The following is a 16,448-nucleotide window of genomic DNA, read 5'->3' on the forward strand; positions in this document are numbered from 1 at the left end:
CCGACCAATCAGAGCGCGCGTAGACCGTTGGAGCGGCCGCGTTAGCGTAGGCTACGCGCTGGCGGCCGCGCTTGCACGCGAACAAGTGACTCGACGTGCATCGAAGGACATTGACGCTGCCGCCTAGCGCGTAGCCTTCGCTACCGCGGCCGCTCCAACGGTCTACGCGCGCTCTGATTGGTCGGGGTTTTCTCTTAATATCTCCTCAACGAAGTCTCGTACAACATTTTCGCCAAGGAAAAAGTTGTTTCAAATCACCTCCACTCTGTATATACAGGGTGTCCCAAAAACGTTGTAACACCTTGAAAGAGGTGGTTCGGGAGGTGATTTGAAACAACTTTTTCCTTAGCGAAAATGTTGTCGGAGGCTTCGTTAAGGAGATATTAAGCGAAAACCCCGACCAATCAGAGCGCGCGTAGACCGTTGGAGCGGCCGCGGTAGCGAAGGCTACGCGCTAGGCGGCAGCGTCAATGTCCTTCGATGCACGTCGAGTCACTTGTTCGCGTGCAAGCGCGGCCGCCAGCGCGTAGCCTACGCTAACGCGGCCGCTCCAACGGTCTACGCGCGCTCTGATTGGTCGGGGTTTTCGCTTAATATCTCCTTAACGAAGCCCCATCCGACATTTTTGCAAAGGAACTTGTTGTTCAGAATCGTCTCAGCTACCCCCCATTTCCGGCTCCTCCCCGACTTTTGGGACACCCTGTATATCAAAATTCAAATGTGCCTTTGAATTTTTCTTAAAAATCGGCACGAACTTGCTGGACAACCCAACCATCCGCAACGAAACTAATTTCAAATCGGACTCTTTATGAAATAACATTTCGGATGTTCCTCAAATCTAAATACAGTCTGTTGGATTTAACCCTTTGCACTCGAGAGGTGACTCTCGGTCACCATTAGGTTTCACGCAGCAAATCTATCAGCAATAATGTCTTTTTTTTAGGTTTAATTTCTTTGGAACTCGAAATGTCAATAGAATGATTGTTGGTACGGTAAAGGTGACCTGATTCTCAAATCTCGATAGCTCAGCACTCGTGGCAATAGAATGCTAAGAAATATCTCGAGTTGCTGGTAGATACTTAAAAAAAAAAATGGCCTCGAGCGCAAAGGCTCGATATTTCAAAAATCGTGGAAAATATGAGAAAATGGTTATTATGAATGTTATTTCGTACGAGTGGTGCGATGTAAATAATTTTTTGTAAGTGCTATAGTAGGCAGGGATTTTAAAATTAAATTAACATTTTTGAGGGACATACTGTACATATTTATTCATATGATAGAATTTTTAAAGAGGAATTCTACGACCCGTTACACAAGGTCATTCAATGTAGTAGGTCATGCATTTATGACTTCACAAGAAATCGAATCAACAGAAAAAATCAATGCGAATCGTTCACCTGGTTTAAATTCATAGTTTAATTACGTACGGTACAAGTGGTAATCGCGAGTTTTTACGATCTCAATAATTTATTATTTACTACATCGAATGACCTTATGCGACATATTATTAAATTCGAAAAACCGCGAGAAGTAGTCACACCGTTGGTCGTGGACCGATTTTGTTAAAAATCGATTCAAATCTTGAGATGAGAATATAAAGCTTTGGTGTAAAGTTTCACTGGAATCCATTCTGTCGTTTAGACGGGGGAAAAAAGTAGAAGAACGGATGAGAAAAAGAGAGAGAAAGGAGACAAGAAAAGGAAAAAACGAAAGACAAATCCTACTACGACGATTTTTTTTTTATGACACATTCCACTGGTGTCAAAAATCAAATTATCTATTCTTAGTGAATAAATTTACAAAAATACATCTTCCGATACATTAGCTTTTTTTGCAATTTTTCTTTGCACTGAAACCAAAATTTGAAGCCATACGAAGAACTGATCTTTTACGTCTAGCCTATAGAACTTCCTTTAGTTCTGTCTTCATATTCTTTTCTATAACTTGAATTGATTTTTCATTGATTTTATAAGAATAATTCCTTACAAAGTCATTCGAAAGTCAATATATTTACATCCTCGAATTTATCTTTTTGTTAGCTGCAAACTCACAATAACGAAAGAACCTCGTTCCATTGAAGAAAACATGACTTTGAAATATTTTTTGTCCAAGTGAAATAGCATAATTTCCGTTTAAATTGGAACTTGGTCGTAACATTCGTGTAGTTCGCAAAAATATCAGCTAAAACTGAATAGTTTTGTTTGACACGTTACGTTTTCAAGTAAAAATACATTATTATATCCTTATTCTAGTGTTCTCAGCTTGTCTTATAATTCAGCTCGCGAATGAAGAAGAAACCGATACCAAAGAAGAAAGCGTTTCGAAAGGCGAAGTACTGCGCCACGCGTCATGGCTATCGGACGTAAATATATTTGTTCGCGCGGGAGATAAACACAGACGATGTGCAGACGATCTTTCAAAACATTTGTTTCAACCGGTGGACAAATAAGCCGCTCGACGTTCATTCGTGACGCGAATCTTATCGATAATCAGCGAAACAAACTCGATAACGACGTTTTTTCGCAATCGCCGTGGATTTGCAGTCGCTGTTTATAAATTGGCGGACGACGTGTCATCCGAATTGACGCAAAACATCTGAATCGGAGATGAGTAGAAATCCTCATCTGAACAATTTCAAGTAACGAATAAAAGATGGACATCGTTAGTTCGCGACTCGCTTAGTTTGCCGATTATCAACTATCGCATCGATTTCGTGAAAAAAAAAAAGGGGAGATTATGATTTTCGTGACGTTGCGATTTTTTTATAGAATATAACCGTGTTTTTATTGAATATAATTTATCAGAAAAACAGTTTATAAATTGTATTTATTCTAAATATGATGTTATCAGAAATGAAATGAATATAACTTCTAAACTATATGTAATAAATAATTGCAGTTTGGAGCATTGTTTTTCCGATAAATTATATTAAATAAAAACATGATTAAATCGTATCAAAAATTATTTATCCTCCACGGGAAGAAAGGTACCAGAGTAATGTATCTTTTACTGATTTACAATGAAAAGTTAATTCTCCCCAGTGCGTGCATTTTAATATCACCACTTTGCATTCCAAACAATTATAAGTTAACAATCAACTCTAAGAAGTTGTTTTTGGATTTCTGAAGTATCCACGATACTTAGAATGATACGTAGAAAGTTCCACGAGTATCGGTGTGGGAGTCAACGTTAATAAAGTTTGTTGATCGGATTCGCGATCAGGAGACATCCCCACCACTGTTTACGTTTCTTCAGCACGAGGGATCGTCGACACGAGCGGATGCCAGCTGTGAAAACAAAACCAGTCTGGCCAAACTTCGTCCTACTGCATCAAATTCATTTTCCATTTTGACCATTTCAGTTTGACCACTTTATACAAAAATTCTCTATCCTTGCTTCGCATACTGCGAATCGACAGTCCCGAGTTTCGGACATTATGCGAGCATACGAAAGCTTGGTATTTGGACGTATTTAGCCCCTTTACCGCCAAATATTCGATCTGTGCACTCCACTGACGCCGTTATGGCGACATATGTATACAGTGAGTAACTTTAATATTCGGACACTACGAGATTTTTACATTATCACATCATAACTTCGTTTCTAACAGAACAAGCAAAATAACATAATCAAATATTATATTAACGTATAGGTTTAGTAAACAATAGTATAAGTTTTATTTATATAACTTACTGTAGTTATTAAATAACACGATTTTAACAAAACATTGTCTGATTTTCGCGTTACTTTAATATTCGGACACTTTGTATTTTGAGGCTATTGCGTATAATTTTAGTTTTATTTCGTCAATTCATTAGTATTATACATACACGTTGTAAACGCATGTGATGTCGCAGACGCACATCTACAGGCAGAATTAAATGTGTGGTATCTAAAGTTTTTGGGGAATATTTCGAAAATTCAGAATCTCGCGTCGAAAACGAAACTGATAATCGTATTCATCACGCCGAAACGGGTAGAATGACGTATGACAGATGCCAAAAGCTTTGGGGGGGTTAAACTGCGGTTCAGACGAGAATTATCTTCTGGCCTGATGTTTGTGGCAACGAAACTTCGTTACACAGCTTCCTACACGAGAAACGTTAACAGAAAACCAAGAGTAGCCTGTTTCGCTTACGCATCGCTATGCGTGCAAGGTCGGTATTTCCGTCGAGAAATGAAATGTAATACAGGGTGTTCCAAACATATTGGAAGTCGTTGAAAGGAGTGGTTCGGGAGATGATTTGAAACAACTTTTTCCTTAGCGAAAATGTTGTACGAGGCTTCGTTGAGGCGATATTAACGGAAAACACTGACCAATCAGAGCGCGCGGATACCGTTGGAGCGGCCGCGGTAGCGTATGAGCGCGGCCGCTCAGCGCGTAGCCTACGCTCAACCGGCATACGCGCGCTCTGATTGGTCAGTGTTTTCCGTTGATATCTCCTCAACGGAGCCTCGGACAACATTTTCGCTAAGGAAAAAGTTGCTCCAAATCACCTCCACCCTGTATATACAAGGTGTCCCAAAAATGTTGTAACACCTTGAAAGGGGTGGTTTTGGAGGTGATTTGAAACAACTTTTTCCTTAGCGAAAATGTTGTCCGAGGCTTCGTTATGGAGATATTAACGGAAAACACTGACCAATCAGGGCGCGCGTATACCGTTGGAGCGGGCGTGGTAGCGAAGACTACGCGCTAAGCGGCCGCGCTCATACGCTGCCGCAAGCGCTCCATCGGCATACTCGCGCTCTGATTGGTCAGTGTTTTCCGTTGATATCTCCTCAACGGAGCCTCGTACAACATTTTCGCTAAGGAAAAAGTTGTTTCAAATCACCTCCCGAACCACCCATTTCAATGACCTCCAAGATTTTTGGGACACCCTGTAGAAGTATTGGTTTGTCCATCCCGATCGTTGATAGGTGGTACAGGTCTGAATATATTGTAACGTTTGAAAAGAAATAACATGTGTACATCCCTTAAAAGGCGGAAAGGGTGTGAAACAAAATGGTACTTACATAATTCGATAAACATATATCAAAATTCAAATGTGTCTTTGAATTTTTCTTAAAAATTGCCACGAACTTTCTGGACAACCCAATACATACATATTATAGTTATATTATATGTACAAATGTGTCGTACTTACTTCGTCACTCGGAGATGAACATCATAATTTCCCGCGTATCCAGCGTTTATTCTCGATCAGGCCCATCAAAACGTTGAGAACGGCTCGTGCGCCATGCCGCGACTGACTCTGCGTATATGTTGTATAGTCATAGATACGGTTTTGGCCGTGTCTTGCAAATAGAAGCATTACCAATGGCTAGTCGTAAATCGACGGAACGTCCGATCTCCACGCATTGCTTTTCCACGGAATTTCATGTGCCACTGGTTTCCAGGATTTACAAGAAGTTTATCTAATCGCTCCAGCGCTTCTGAACTACTCGACGCTTTATTACTTTCGACGCTGAACACTTGAGAAAACACTGTGGCTCACTCTTCACCCACTGACGTCTATCCGCGTGTTGCCTCGCTACGAAACGAGAATCGTCCAGTATTCTCCAAATAATTCACTCGATGTAGAATACTCGGTAGAATACTTTTCACAAAACCGAAACGTCGTCGCCTAGTGATTCAACGTTACGTCGTCGTTGTCACTGGTCAACGATCGTTCACAGTTAACCGACGAAAGGCGACAGCAGTCGTGAACCAAAACGACCGTAAAACGCGCATAAATTCACCGCGCGGTTGTTGGCGCACCACTGACGAACTGTGTATCGGTCATAAGCTAACGGTGCTTCGGCGCGCGCGAAGACTCGCGCAGTCGCGTGATCGTTTACACGACGCTGACGCCAACGGTCCGGCGACACTATTTACCGCCAGAATTAGCCAAAAGAAGCGTGTACGGCGCACTTAACCCTTTCCACTCGAAGCCATCTCGTCGCAAAATGTACAAATAGAAATAGCGTCGTATTGGGTTGTCCAGAAAGTTCGTGGCAATTTTTAAGAAAAATTCAAAGCCACATTTGAATTTTGATATGTTTATCGAATTATGTAAGTAACATTTTGTTTCACACCCTTTCCGCCTTTTAAGGGATGTACACGTGTTATTTCTTTTCAAACGTTACAATATATTCAGACCTGTACCACCTATCAACGATCGGCATGGATTTTCCAGACAAACCAATATAAGATACGTCGTCAAAAGATTACATACTTTTAGAATTTTCGAATAATCACAAATTGTTTTATTATTGATTATCATTCGTTATTATTTGCAAAATATTTTAGAACAAGATAGATTTTAAGACAGATTTTAACAAGACAGATTTTAGTTCTTTGTATTAATAAATTACCGATTGAGGAGCAGTGGTCGCGCCGATAGGGTGCTCTTCTTTCCGCTCAGAAGGTTAGTTGGATCGCGTAGCATGACTCCCGCGGCGTAGAGAGGAGTGGGGAACCGAAGATCCCCGATTGATCCCGATCACCTTCGGACCGGCTGTGCGCTACTCGATCAAATCGCTACGCTTACAAACGTTAATTAGTGTGCGCTGAATTTTGATTTCCTTCTAAAAATTTCATTGTCGTCTCTATCACTTTACGCGAAACGTAAATCTCTCTCTTGTAATAAATCACGAAATATTTTCGGGGCAATAAAGCCAAATTTGATTGTTCGCGGCAGTTTTCGTTAAGAAAATGTCTTTACGTAGTATTACAATTATAATTTGCATGGTTTATCTTTGGCATGCATGTTGCCATACTGCGACGTAAATTTTGACTAAATTTTTTAAAATTCAATTTTTCCGAAAAATGGTCGAAGAAATAGTTGGAGACAGCACTGATCTCTCACATACAGTGAGATTGGAGAATATTTGGGCTACATATTACGAAGCAGATGCTTCAAGAAAGACGCGGTACAACTTTGAAATCGCTAGTGGATCGAATTAGAAAAATATGAAGGACGCTACCTGTCTCCAATGCAGAAAAATTAGTTAATAGCATGCCGAGACTTTGCGAAGCTATAATTGCAAACGGAGGAGATTGAACCCACTATTAAGTAAGAGCGTGTTAGATTTTTAGATATGTGTTTTTAGTTTCGGAACGTCAGCACTCAATGGCGTCTTGCTCGAATCTTTTTAAAACGAGCTGTAAGCGTAACAGGTCACGTAATTTTCATCACGTTAAAAGCACTCTCATTGCCAACGTTTCAATTGTCATGTCTTTCGTTGTCGAATGATGTCTCCACGATAAAGTGTCGCATATATACGCATTATTTATTCACGTCCATTCGACTATGTCATATTGCATTTTCATTTGGAACCAATGAATCATAGAGATAGTCAGTTAAACTGCGCCACATCAATGATGAAGTATCGTTATGTTAATAGGTTCGTTTAAAAAATGACGATCAAGTTGACGGCAAACAAGTTGTTGTTTCGTGTTGTACATTCATTTATGAAGTCGCGTGGTGCGCGGTTAGTCGGGACCAGCCTCCGTTTCTACGTTTAATATTTAAAAATGATCCAGAATTTGGCGAGGATCGAAAATTTCAAACGACGTAAAACGTGGCAACCATTGCGCGCCACAGATTTCGAATCGTTGATGTATCCTAATTTCTACGTCAGTACCATCTTTGGGTGTTTCCCCTACAAGTGCGAATCAAACAATTACGTGTTCTCGAGAAAGCTATTCTTTTGGTCGACGCTGATTATTTTTATTTTCTTAATTGTCATGGCCATTACAATTTATCAAATTAATTTTGGCATTTTAATGTACGACGACGTAACCGTGACGATAAACGCGAATGTTGGTTTTATTTTCGGCGGAGGGATCATCCTGCAGATGCACCTTTGCAGTAATCAGAGACTGCGCGCCCTGCGTAGCGTCACAGAGATCGCCCAACTGTTATCACCGAAGGATTTCAACGATCTCGCGAAGTTCATCCATACGAAAGACATCATCGGTTTCCTGTTTATGGTCATCCACCTACCGAATTGTTTTACTGGAAACGTCTACGTGGTCATGCAGCATCTCGTTGCCATCTACATATTAATCACGACTCTTTCGATCGACATGCTTTACATGAACTGTGTATATATCGTGAAAGTTGGTTTTAGAAAGATCAACGAAAGTCTCGAACAATTCAATAAATTTTCGACGAACGACGAATCAAATTCGGACGCGCCATTCGCCCAAAAGGCTTCGCGTGACAAACAAAGAAGTACCCTGTTGCTGATGAAATTGAGAAATATCGAAGAAAACCACTTACGGATTAGTGACGTCGTTGATACGTTAAACAAAACGTTTCTCGTGTACAATGCCGGTTCGGCAGTCATGACATTTATAGTGGTGACTTTCAATTTATATTTCTACATTATATGGAGACACGGAGGGTACACGGTGGATCCGATCAAACAGTTTTGGTACATGCAATTCCTTACAAGCGTGTTCCATTACACGCTGAAATTCTCGATGATAATTTGGGCGTGCGAAACTGCGAAAAATGAAGCGCTGGAGGTCGGTACTACCATTCACGATGTTCTCGGCGATGCTACTGATACGTTGGTGAAGCACGAGGTAATCATTTAACCCTTTGCACTCGAAGCCTTTCTTTCTGGTATCTTCTAGCGACTCGAGATGTTTTCTCAGCATTCTATTACCACGTAAACATTTGCCGATTTTATCGACACTTCAAATTGGAAATTAATTTCCAAAGAAATGAAACCTAAACAAACATTACTATTTGTCGATTTACTCTGTCGAACTTGGTGGTGACCGAAAGTCACCTCTCCAGTGCAAAGGGTTAACACCGATAACTACAGGGTGATCTCGTCCGAGGACGTTTCTGCTCGGCACACAAATTTTCACTAGAGATCCCTACTTCGCGTGTATCGAAATACCCGGCTACGCGGGCAATTAATGGATCCGTGTTTTAATCCGTGTATTTTTAATACACGACACTGTTTACAATTTAGTTGCAATCTTTTTATCATGAAATTGTAGTTGGAGCTATTTTCTCTTCAAGTGCTCCATCGAGACAACACGTTCTCTGCGAGAGTAGTCACGATGAACACTGCGCTCCTTACGCAGGTAAGGTAAACCTTTTGAGATTGAAAAATCTTTTACTTTCGGGTGGTATAATGAGAAAATCGTCACGAAATTTCATTTTAACGTCATATTGTTCTTATTGATAAACCTTTAACATATCTGTCCGTGCTTCGGACGTACATCGGTACAAAACTTTGAACGCGTTTTTCTTAACGATAAGTTAAGAAAACTAACAAGTATGACTAGCAAGTCTACTAATGTAAGAATAATGGTAGACTCAACCATTTTTTTTTTTTTTTAAACGTTAGTTAGCAGAGATATTTTTATTTTTTATATCATTCTCTAAAGATTGTTACAACGTCACGTGATACCCCCGTTAGTGTTCGTAAATATTTTCATAATTATAATGATGGATATTTAACTACAGATGGTAGGAGGCGTTGTGATGTACTTTTTGATATTAATCCAGTTTGTGCTGAGCCACATAAGCTGCAAGCGTCGAGATTAACAGTTACACCGAAGTTGCATGATATTTTCTTTATCGAGTAAGTAACCAATCGATTCTCTGACAACTTTGAGAAGGTAATGCGAGTAATCATTGCGGTTTTTTTTAGTAACAATTATTAGGTACACTTATAAAACTACTTATAAGCTACGAATACGAGCAAGTGTAATCCAGTTTTGGGCCGATTCCCGAGGAACCGCCTACTGCACCCCCACTACCGCTCTAGACTCGACGATCGAGCCGCCGATCGCGCACGTGACGCTGTGTCTCAGAGGCGTCCTACGATAAATATGTCTGGATCCATCCACGTAATTAAAAATGAAAAATTTATTAATATTAGGGGGACCAGAATGTAATGTCGTTTCTGAAAATGTCAATACTTGTTTATAATTTATCAGGCCATTGTGTACCAATTGATTATTATCTGATCTAAGTTTGAACATTTGCACACTAGATAGCAAAAGGTTGTTGGTAAAGAGTGCGAACATAATCGATTAAAAATAAAAACTTGTTATGAATTTATTTGTTTGAATTTAATGTAAAAGAAACGACGTTACTTTCTGGTCCTCCTGATATCGTGGTTAGGTCTGTAAGCATCTTTTATGTATACATATAAAAACAATAATATATCGTAGGAATCTAATGACTTTAAACGTATTGCAGTTTGTCAAACGTATTATTTATTGACCGTCTCTTACAACTGTCTCGACCGAACTGAACTCCGAATTATTATAAACAACAAATCCGCGTTCCCACGCAACCATTGCATTCACGGACACACTCACACACTCCTACGTATGATACAGTAATTGCAATTTTGTCAATAACTTTCCACATCACCCAGGAGGCATTATTGTTACAGTTGTTTGAATCTCGCTTTAGTTATAATAAACTGCTTTACCTTTTCTACAAATAATTACTTTCTATTCGGTTCACAACGAATAAAACCAACATTTCTAAATAATAACAAGTAAATAAAATAGTTTAAAGAGAAAAGTTGTGCGTAATATAAACCTGACGCCAAACTCTCGTTTTAAATGTCTCCCGGCTCTTGGCAACCGGAAGAACGGGAGCTCGTTTCCGCTCGTTCGAGGAATTTCCATAAAATTATTAATCTTGATGATTGCAGGCTATGGAGTTCTGTAAGAACTGGAATAATATCAAGAGGTACATCACGACGCCTCCTGCCATCTGCAAGGAAATGTTCATCATTATGACTATAAAAATATTCATGTTATTAACTAAGGGGTCACATGATGTTGCAAATATCTTAGAAAATTATAATAATAATAAATAGCTACAAAACTGTGTTTTAATAATCTGTTTGATTTGTCGCTCTCGGATGATTCGATGCCAGTTATGTAAACCATTGGGGAAAAAGGGGCAAATTTCTTGTGGCTATATCAATGAAGAAAATTATTAAAAATAAACAAAAAAATTCTATTTGTTAATTCAGCATACCTGCTATCGCGTATAAAAACATTGGCATTCCCCAATTATCTATCATGTGAAATAAAAATTCTTTACGACAAACTTTTTTTTAAGACACAATGTATCTACAATTTTGTACCACGTTGTGGTGCGATGAGCGGCTGGAGTTCGCTCGCACTTTAAATAAATAAAGTATAAAGATATAAAGTACGGGTGTTCGAACTGCCTCGCCACCTCCTGAACTATACCTTACCTGTGTGAGAAGGCCAGCGTCCATTGTGACTACTTTTGCAGAGAGCGTGTTGTCTCGATGCAGAACTTGTAGAGCAAACAGCTCCAACTATAATTTCATAAATATATATAGTAATTAGGTTGCAAACAGTTCCATTAATCTGAACATTATCCAATCGACAATTTCAAATTCTTAATATAATAGAACATAAATATTCTTTATTCGTGTATGGTGCGAAATATTCATGTTCAAGAAGAAACAAAAAAAGAAACGTGACCTCTGATGAATAACCGTAAAGTCTAAATAAATATTTCACCACGTCGTAGATGGTATCGTCGGAGTAAGAAATGAGCGGTCCACATCACCTTTGACTCGGTGAAATCAGTATTGGAATCTTGTGATTATTTATCAAAAATTCAATTGTCATACGTAATATTTTATTTTATCTCTTCGTTTGTTGCATGCTCAACTAAACAGATACATCACCACAAGTTTGAGGGCAGTTTTCACTCCTTGAACATGAATATGAAAACGATTCAACGAGGTAATGATTCTATAGGCAAGAAAAGAGACCAAAGAGAATAGAAGTAATAAAGAAAAGAATATAACTTTAAATCGTGACCTCGGATTAAAAATTTAAGATTTGTTGACGAAAACTGTGTAGTAGGAATAAGAATTGGTACATAATTAATAAACGAGGAGAATTTAGGATACAAATTTCCAACTAGAATAAGGTTAATGTAATTAATGGTTAATGTATCGAAATGATAATGGAATAAAGAGATTACTGCTACTACTACCGGTAGCCGTTTGCTTTCTGTAGTTATTGCTGTAAAATAATTACCTCGTTCTGTGCGAACGTGTCAGTAGTATCGCCGAGGACGTCGTGTATGGTTGTCCCAATTTCCAGGGCTCGATTTTTCGCAGTCTCGCAAGTCCAAATTATCATAATAAATTTTGCCGTGTAATGAAGCACGCTTGGGAGGAACTGTATGTACCAAAATTGTGTAGACATATCCAGTATGTACCCTCCATTCAACCAAAGAATGAAGAAGTACGAATTAAAGGTGATGACGAGGAACGTTAGAACTATCAAGCCTGTAGTATGAAGGAAAAACGTTTCGTTCAACACTTGGACAACATCGCTGATCCTTAGATGTTTCTCTTCCAAATTTTTCAATTTCACGATCAACAGGGCGCACCTTTGTTTTTCTTGGAAAGTCTTCTCTAACGATGGCGTTTCCGCGAAAGTGTTACCGTTCGTTGTAGGTCTGTTTAACTGTCCAAGGCCTTCGTTGACTTTACTAAAGCAAGCTTTCAGGACACATACGCAATTCATGTAAAACATATCCACCGAAAGGCTCGCCAGTGCTATGTAGAAGAAAGCCACGTGTCTTATGGTATGGTAGACATTGGTTTTAAAACAATTCGGTAGGTGGATAATCATAAAGATGAAACCGAGAAAGTCCTTCGTATGGACGAATTTTGCAAGATCGTTGAAATCGTTCGGTGATAATATCTGGGACACTTGCGAGATATTCTGAAGTATGCGCAACGTCGGCCGACTACAAATGTACATTATCACGACGATGCTTCCATTCAAGGCTAGATAAAGATTCGCGTCCAAGGTCCCGGACAGGTTCGAGAACTTTAGGACGCCGTAATTTATTTGGTAAATAGAAATAACCGTAAAAATGATTAGAATGAAAATCAATAACGTGGAGTAGACGAATCGTGTTCCCGAGAATGCGTATGTTGACGATTCGCGCTTGTAGGAGAAAAACCCAATGATGTAACTGATGCAAAAATTAGGGTACATCAGCGACTCGAAGTCTGTTGCGCGCCATGGTCTCCATGTTTTACGTTCGGTCAAACTTTCGGTCCTCGTCAAATTTTTCGTCATTTCTTGATGTTAGACGCGGAGACGATGTCTCTGGAGAAAATAAAGCCTGCATTTGACTAAACACGCACCAGGTAACTCAAGCAATTAAAGTGTACGCGAAGCAACTCCTGTACGACATCGCCAATAAACTGAACCTTTTCGATTATCCGTGAACAGCTACCGTTTTTCGAAAACGACTACCGAATGTAACGATGCCTGGTTATCGACGTAACGCAATTCGTACGATTGACGCAACCATCTATGTACGAAGGATATGCAATTTGCAAATGCAGAGTGCACGTGAATAAGTAATGCAGAAAAAACGTCATTTCGCCGTAAAAACATCATCTGACAACAAAGGGCATGGAGGTAAAGCGTCGAGGATGAATCGATGAGAATGCTTTTAACGCGATGAAAATGCACGTCATGTCGCACCATCAAGTAAAATCTGAAAAAGCTGGCCTCTTCTTGAAACGGTTTTAGCGCGACACTTGATGGTATTACGAGTATGCAAAAGTTGGTGTCTCCTTTTATGAATTTCGCAAACGTTGGTATTTATATTCTTGGTAACTTTTTTTTGTTAACATTCGGCAATAGCATTCTATGAAATTTTTGTTTGTTTTGCGAAAGTTGCGTGTCTTTTTATACCGTTCAAAATGTTGAAATTCCAGCAAAAAAGAAAAGGCACATTTGCGAATTACGAATCTGATATTAAACATTGTGAATTTAGAATAGATAGATGACACCATGTACCGCCATTTTATATTTTTATGTTTAGGCATAACGAGAACTTTAAATAAATAACAAGTAACTTTATGTGACCTTTTACGGTTGTATTAAATTTATTAATTTAAACAATTAAACATGTATCAGAGAAATGTTGTAAGACCGACATATAAGACTGTGCGTAACTTCGGACAATTTGTTAAATGTATGTCTTACAGTGTATCGAGTTCATCAGAAACTGGAACAGTATCAAGATATACATCACAACGCCTCCGGCCATCTGAAAACAAATGTTTATTGTTGTTACTTGGACCCATCTTTTCGGCAAGGATGTCATCTGAAGTGTAACGTTCGAAATTTACTAAACCCTCGTTGCTCGATAAACAAGAGAAAAACGAAAGAAACTTGCTTCAGCAAAGCAACCAAGTGGATTGCGAAAACCGAGTGCGATAAGAGTGTTGTCGGAGTGGGACTAAATGTGAAATTTTCCAAAAATGTGAAATTGTGGATAAAAATGAAGAAACAGGCACCGCTGTGTTAAGACGCAAAAACCGAGTATAAGCTGCCAGCTTCATCACTGAGTAGAACATTTTTTTCGCAGGAGATGATGGTTGTAGTCATTATCGTTAAATCTCGATTTTTCTACAGTTTCTCGTAAAACATTCGTCAACGACACTTGTAATCGAATATGATATGAAGTATTTCTCGATTCCCTAACCATTTGCTCGCTTTTTTTGAAATTCGAATGGAACGCTACACTTCGTTAACGTGATTCCTTTCTAAGTATATTATTTCACTACCTTGGAAAGGTGTTTGCCTTACCTGCGTAAGAAGCGCTGCGTTCAACGTAACTATTCTAGCAGAGAAGGTGTTGTCTTGGTGCAGTACTTGAAAAGAAAATAACTGCAACTACAATTACGCAAATAAATTATAAATAGTTCGTACGAAGTCCTCTGATATAGCAAAATATATTAACCAGTTGACGATCACCAATTTCATGAAATTTTATGTTAGACATAAATAGAACATTGCTTGCATTTTCTTTATCGACTAACCGGAATCCATTTCCTTGATTAGTATATAATAGAGTGGCGTTAAACGATTACCTCGTGTTTCACCAACGCGTCGGTGGTACTGCTAAGAGCATCGTGAATGGTAGCACCGATTTCCACCGCTTGATTTTTCGTAGTTTCGCAAGCCCAAACCAACATCGTGAATTTTATTGTGTAAAAAAACACGCTCGAGAGGAATTTTAAATACCAAAAATTCGTAGCTACTTCCACGGTAGAGACTCCGTTTACCCATAGGTAGAAAAAATACAGATTGAAGGTGACGACGGAGAACGTTATAGTTGTTAATATAGCGGTGTGTATGAAAAACGTTTGATTTATCAATCGAACGGCATCGCTGGTCCGCAGATGCGTCTCCTCCAAATTTTTCAACCTCGTCAACAACAGCGTGCTCTTTTGTTCGTTACGCAGAGCCTTCTTCCTTGTTTCCGCGTTAAATTCATTGTTCGTTGTAGGCGCGTTTAACTGTCTAAGCCCTTCGTTAATTTTACCAAAGCAGGCTCTCAGAATACATACGCAATTCATGTAAAACATGTCCAACGATAAGGTTGTCAGCACTATGTACAATACAGAGAACTGTCGCGCGGTATCGTAGGTAGTTTCTTTAAAACAATTCGGGAAATGAACGACCAGAAACAGGAAACCAAGAATGTCCTTCGTATGAAAAAGCTTCGCGAGATCGTTGAACTCTTTTGGCGTTAATATCTGTGACGTTCTCACGAGATTCCGAAGAACTCGCAATCTCCGTTTAGTAAGAATGTACGATACCACGATCGTGCCTCCGCCAAGGAATACGTGAACGTTTCCGTGTATCGCACCGGGTGCGTGCAAGTGCATAAGAGTGCCAAAGTTTATTTGGTAAAGCGTAATGGATACGAAAGCTACGAGAACGAGAACCGTAAAGGTGCACCAGAGAAAGCGTGCTCGCGAGATCACGTATCTGGACGATTCGTACTTGTAAGGGAAAAGCCCAAGGATGAAGCTAATGCAGAAATTAGGGTACATCAGCGACTCGAAGTCCGACGCGTGCAACGGCCGCCATGTTTGACGTCGATTCAAATGTTCAATTTTCCCGAAATTTGTTATCATCGTTAGACGTTAAACACAAAAGCGAGCAATTATTTACCAAAATAAATTCTATCGAAAAGCGAGGTTGGTTTCGACCGAACGCGTACCACGTAACTTAACCGACGACCATGCAAACGCGAAGTTACTTACCGGCGACGATGCGCGTAAACTCCGATCTTATCGTCGTTTACTCGTGCAGAACTAGCGTTTTTTAAACGAACCACTTAATCTAACGATGCTTGATCATCGATATAACGCAGTGCGAAGAGCTGTTGCGACAATTTACGGGCCTAGGGAGAAAATGCAATTTAAGAATGTAAAATGTTCGTGAATTAATAATGCAACAATGTACGTCACTTCAGCGCGGAAGCGCGTCACGGGACAATAAAGGACATGGCTTCGAAACGTTGGCGATAATGCGACGAGAGGACTTCTTAACCGACTTCGAAAACGAGGAGGTTACTCGATTCGACATGATTTTTTTTTTT

General features: G+C 39.5%; 4 protein-coding genes across 4 annotated transcripts in view; 1 reads left to right on the forward strand and 3 right to left on the reverse strand.

The window, feature by feature from the left end:
* Window positions 1-5,749, reverse strand: part of LOC128877067 (uncharacterized) — a 30,083-nt gene extending 24,334 nt beyond the window's left edge. The window contains exon 1 of the mRNA XM_054124033.1: window positions 5,145-5,749. The gene's annotated coding sequence lies outside the window, so the exon portion shown is untranslated. The remainder of the gene's footprint in view (window positions 1-5,144) is intronic.
* Window positions 5,750-7,768: 2,019 nt separating this feature from the next.
* LOC128876581 (uncharacterized) lies at window positions 7,769-11,229 on the forward strand. The gene is made up of 4 exons (XM_054123056.1): window positions 7,769-8,575; window positions 9,002-9,088; window positions 9,474-9,859; window positions 10,681-11,229. The coding sequence occupies exons 1-3, from the start codon at window positions 7,769-7,771 to the stop codon at window positions 9,552-9,554; spliced, it is 975 nt and encodes a 324-aa protein (XP_053979031.1). The 3' UTR covers window positions 9,555-9,859; window positions 10,681-11,229.
* Window positions 10,662-12,562, reverse strand: LOC128876589 (uncharacterized). Its single transcript, XM_054123068.1, has 3 exons — window positions 12,059-12,562; window positions 11,236-11,322; window positions 10,662-10,742 (listed from the first exon to the last, which is right to left on the reverse strand). Exons 1-3 carry the CDS (start codon window positions 12,560-12,562, stop codon window positions 10,662-10,664), a joined length of 672 nt encoding a protein of 223 aa, XP_053979043.1.
* A 1,280-nt stretch (window positions 12,563-13,842) lies between these two features.
* On the reverse strand, window positions 13,843-16,442 carry LOC128876597 (uncharacterized). The gene is made up of 3 exons (XM_054123080.1): window positions 14,929-16,442; window positions 14,645-14,731; window positions 13,843-14,102 (listed from the first exon to the last, which is right to left on the reverse strand). The coding sequence occupies exons 1-3, from the start codon at window positions 15,979-15,981 to the stop codon at window positions 14,022-14,024; spliced, it is 1,221 nt and encodes a 406-aa protein (XP_053979055.1). The 5' UTR covers window positions 15,982-16,442; the 3' UTR covers window positions 13,843-14,021.
* Between the last annotated feature and the right edge of the window lie 6 nt (window positions 16,443-16,448).

The sequence above is a fragment of the Hylaeus volcanicus genome, chromosome 1 (genome assembly GCF_026283585.1).
Source record: "Hylaeus volcanicus isolate JK05 chromosome 1, UHH_iyHylVolc1.0_haploid, whole genome shotgun sequence".
In the NCBI taxonomy this organism is placed as follows: domain Eukaryota; kingdom Metazoa; phylum Arthropoda; class Insecta; order Hymenoptera; family Colletidae; genus Hylaeus; species Hylaeus volcanicus.

Coding starts and splice junctions, on each gene's coding strand:
- LOC128876581 (XM_054123056.1), top strand. CDS start 7,769: ATGTACGACGACGTAACCGTGACGATAAACGCGAATGTTGGTTTTATT. Junction 8,576..9,001: donor ATACGTTGGTGAAGCACGAG/GTAATCATTTAA, acceptor ATGAAATTGTAG/TTGGAGCTATTTTCTCTTCA. Junction 9,089..9,473: donor ACACTGCGCTCCTTACGCAG/GTAAGGTAAACC, acceptor ATTTAACTACAG/ATGGTAGGAGGCGTTGTGAT.
- LOC128876589 (XM_054123068.1), bottom strand. CDS start 12,562: ATGTTTTACATGAATTGCGTATGTGTCCTGAAAGCTTGCTTTAGTAAA. Junction 11,323..12,058: donor ACACGTTCGCACAGAACGAG/GTAATTATTTTA, acceptor ATGAAATTATAG/TTGGAGCTGTTTGCTCTACA. Junction 10,743..11,235: donor ACGCTGGCCTTCTCACACAG/GTAAGGTATAGT, acceptor ATTTCCTTGCAG/ATGGCAGGAGGCGTCGTGAT.
- LOC128876597 (XM_054123080.1), bottom strand. CDS start 15,981: ATGATAACAAATTTCGGGAAAATTGAACATTTGAATCGACGTCAAACA. Junction 14,732..14,928: donor ACGCGTTGGTGAAACACGAG/GTAATCGTTTAA, acceptor GCGTAATTGTAG/TTGCAGTTATTTTCTTTTCA. Junction 14,103..14,644: donor ACGCAGCGCTTCTTACGCAG/GTAAGGCAAACA, acceptor ATTTGTTTTCAG/ATGGCCGGAGGCGTTGTGAT.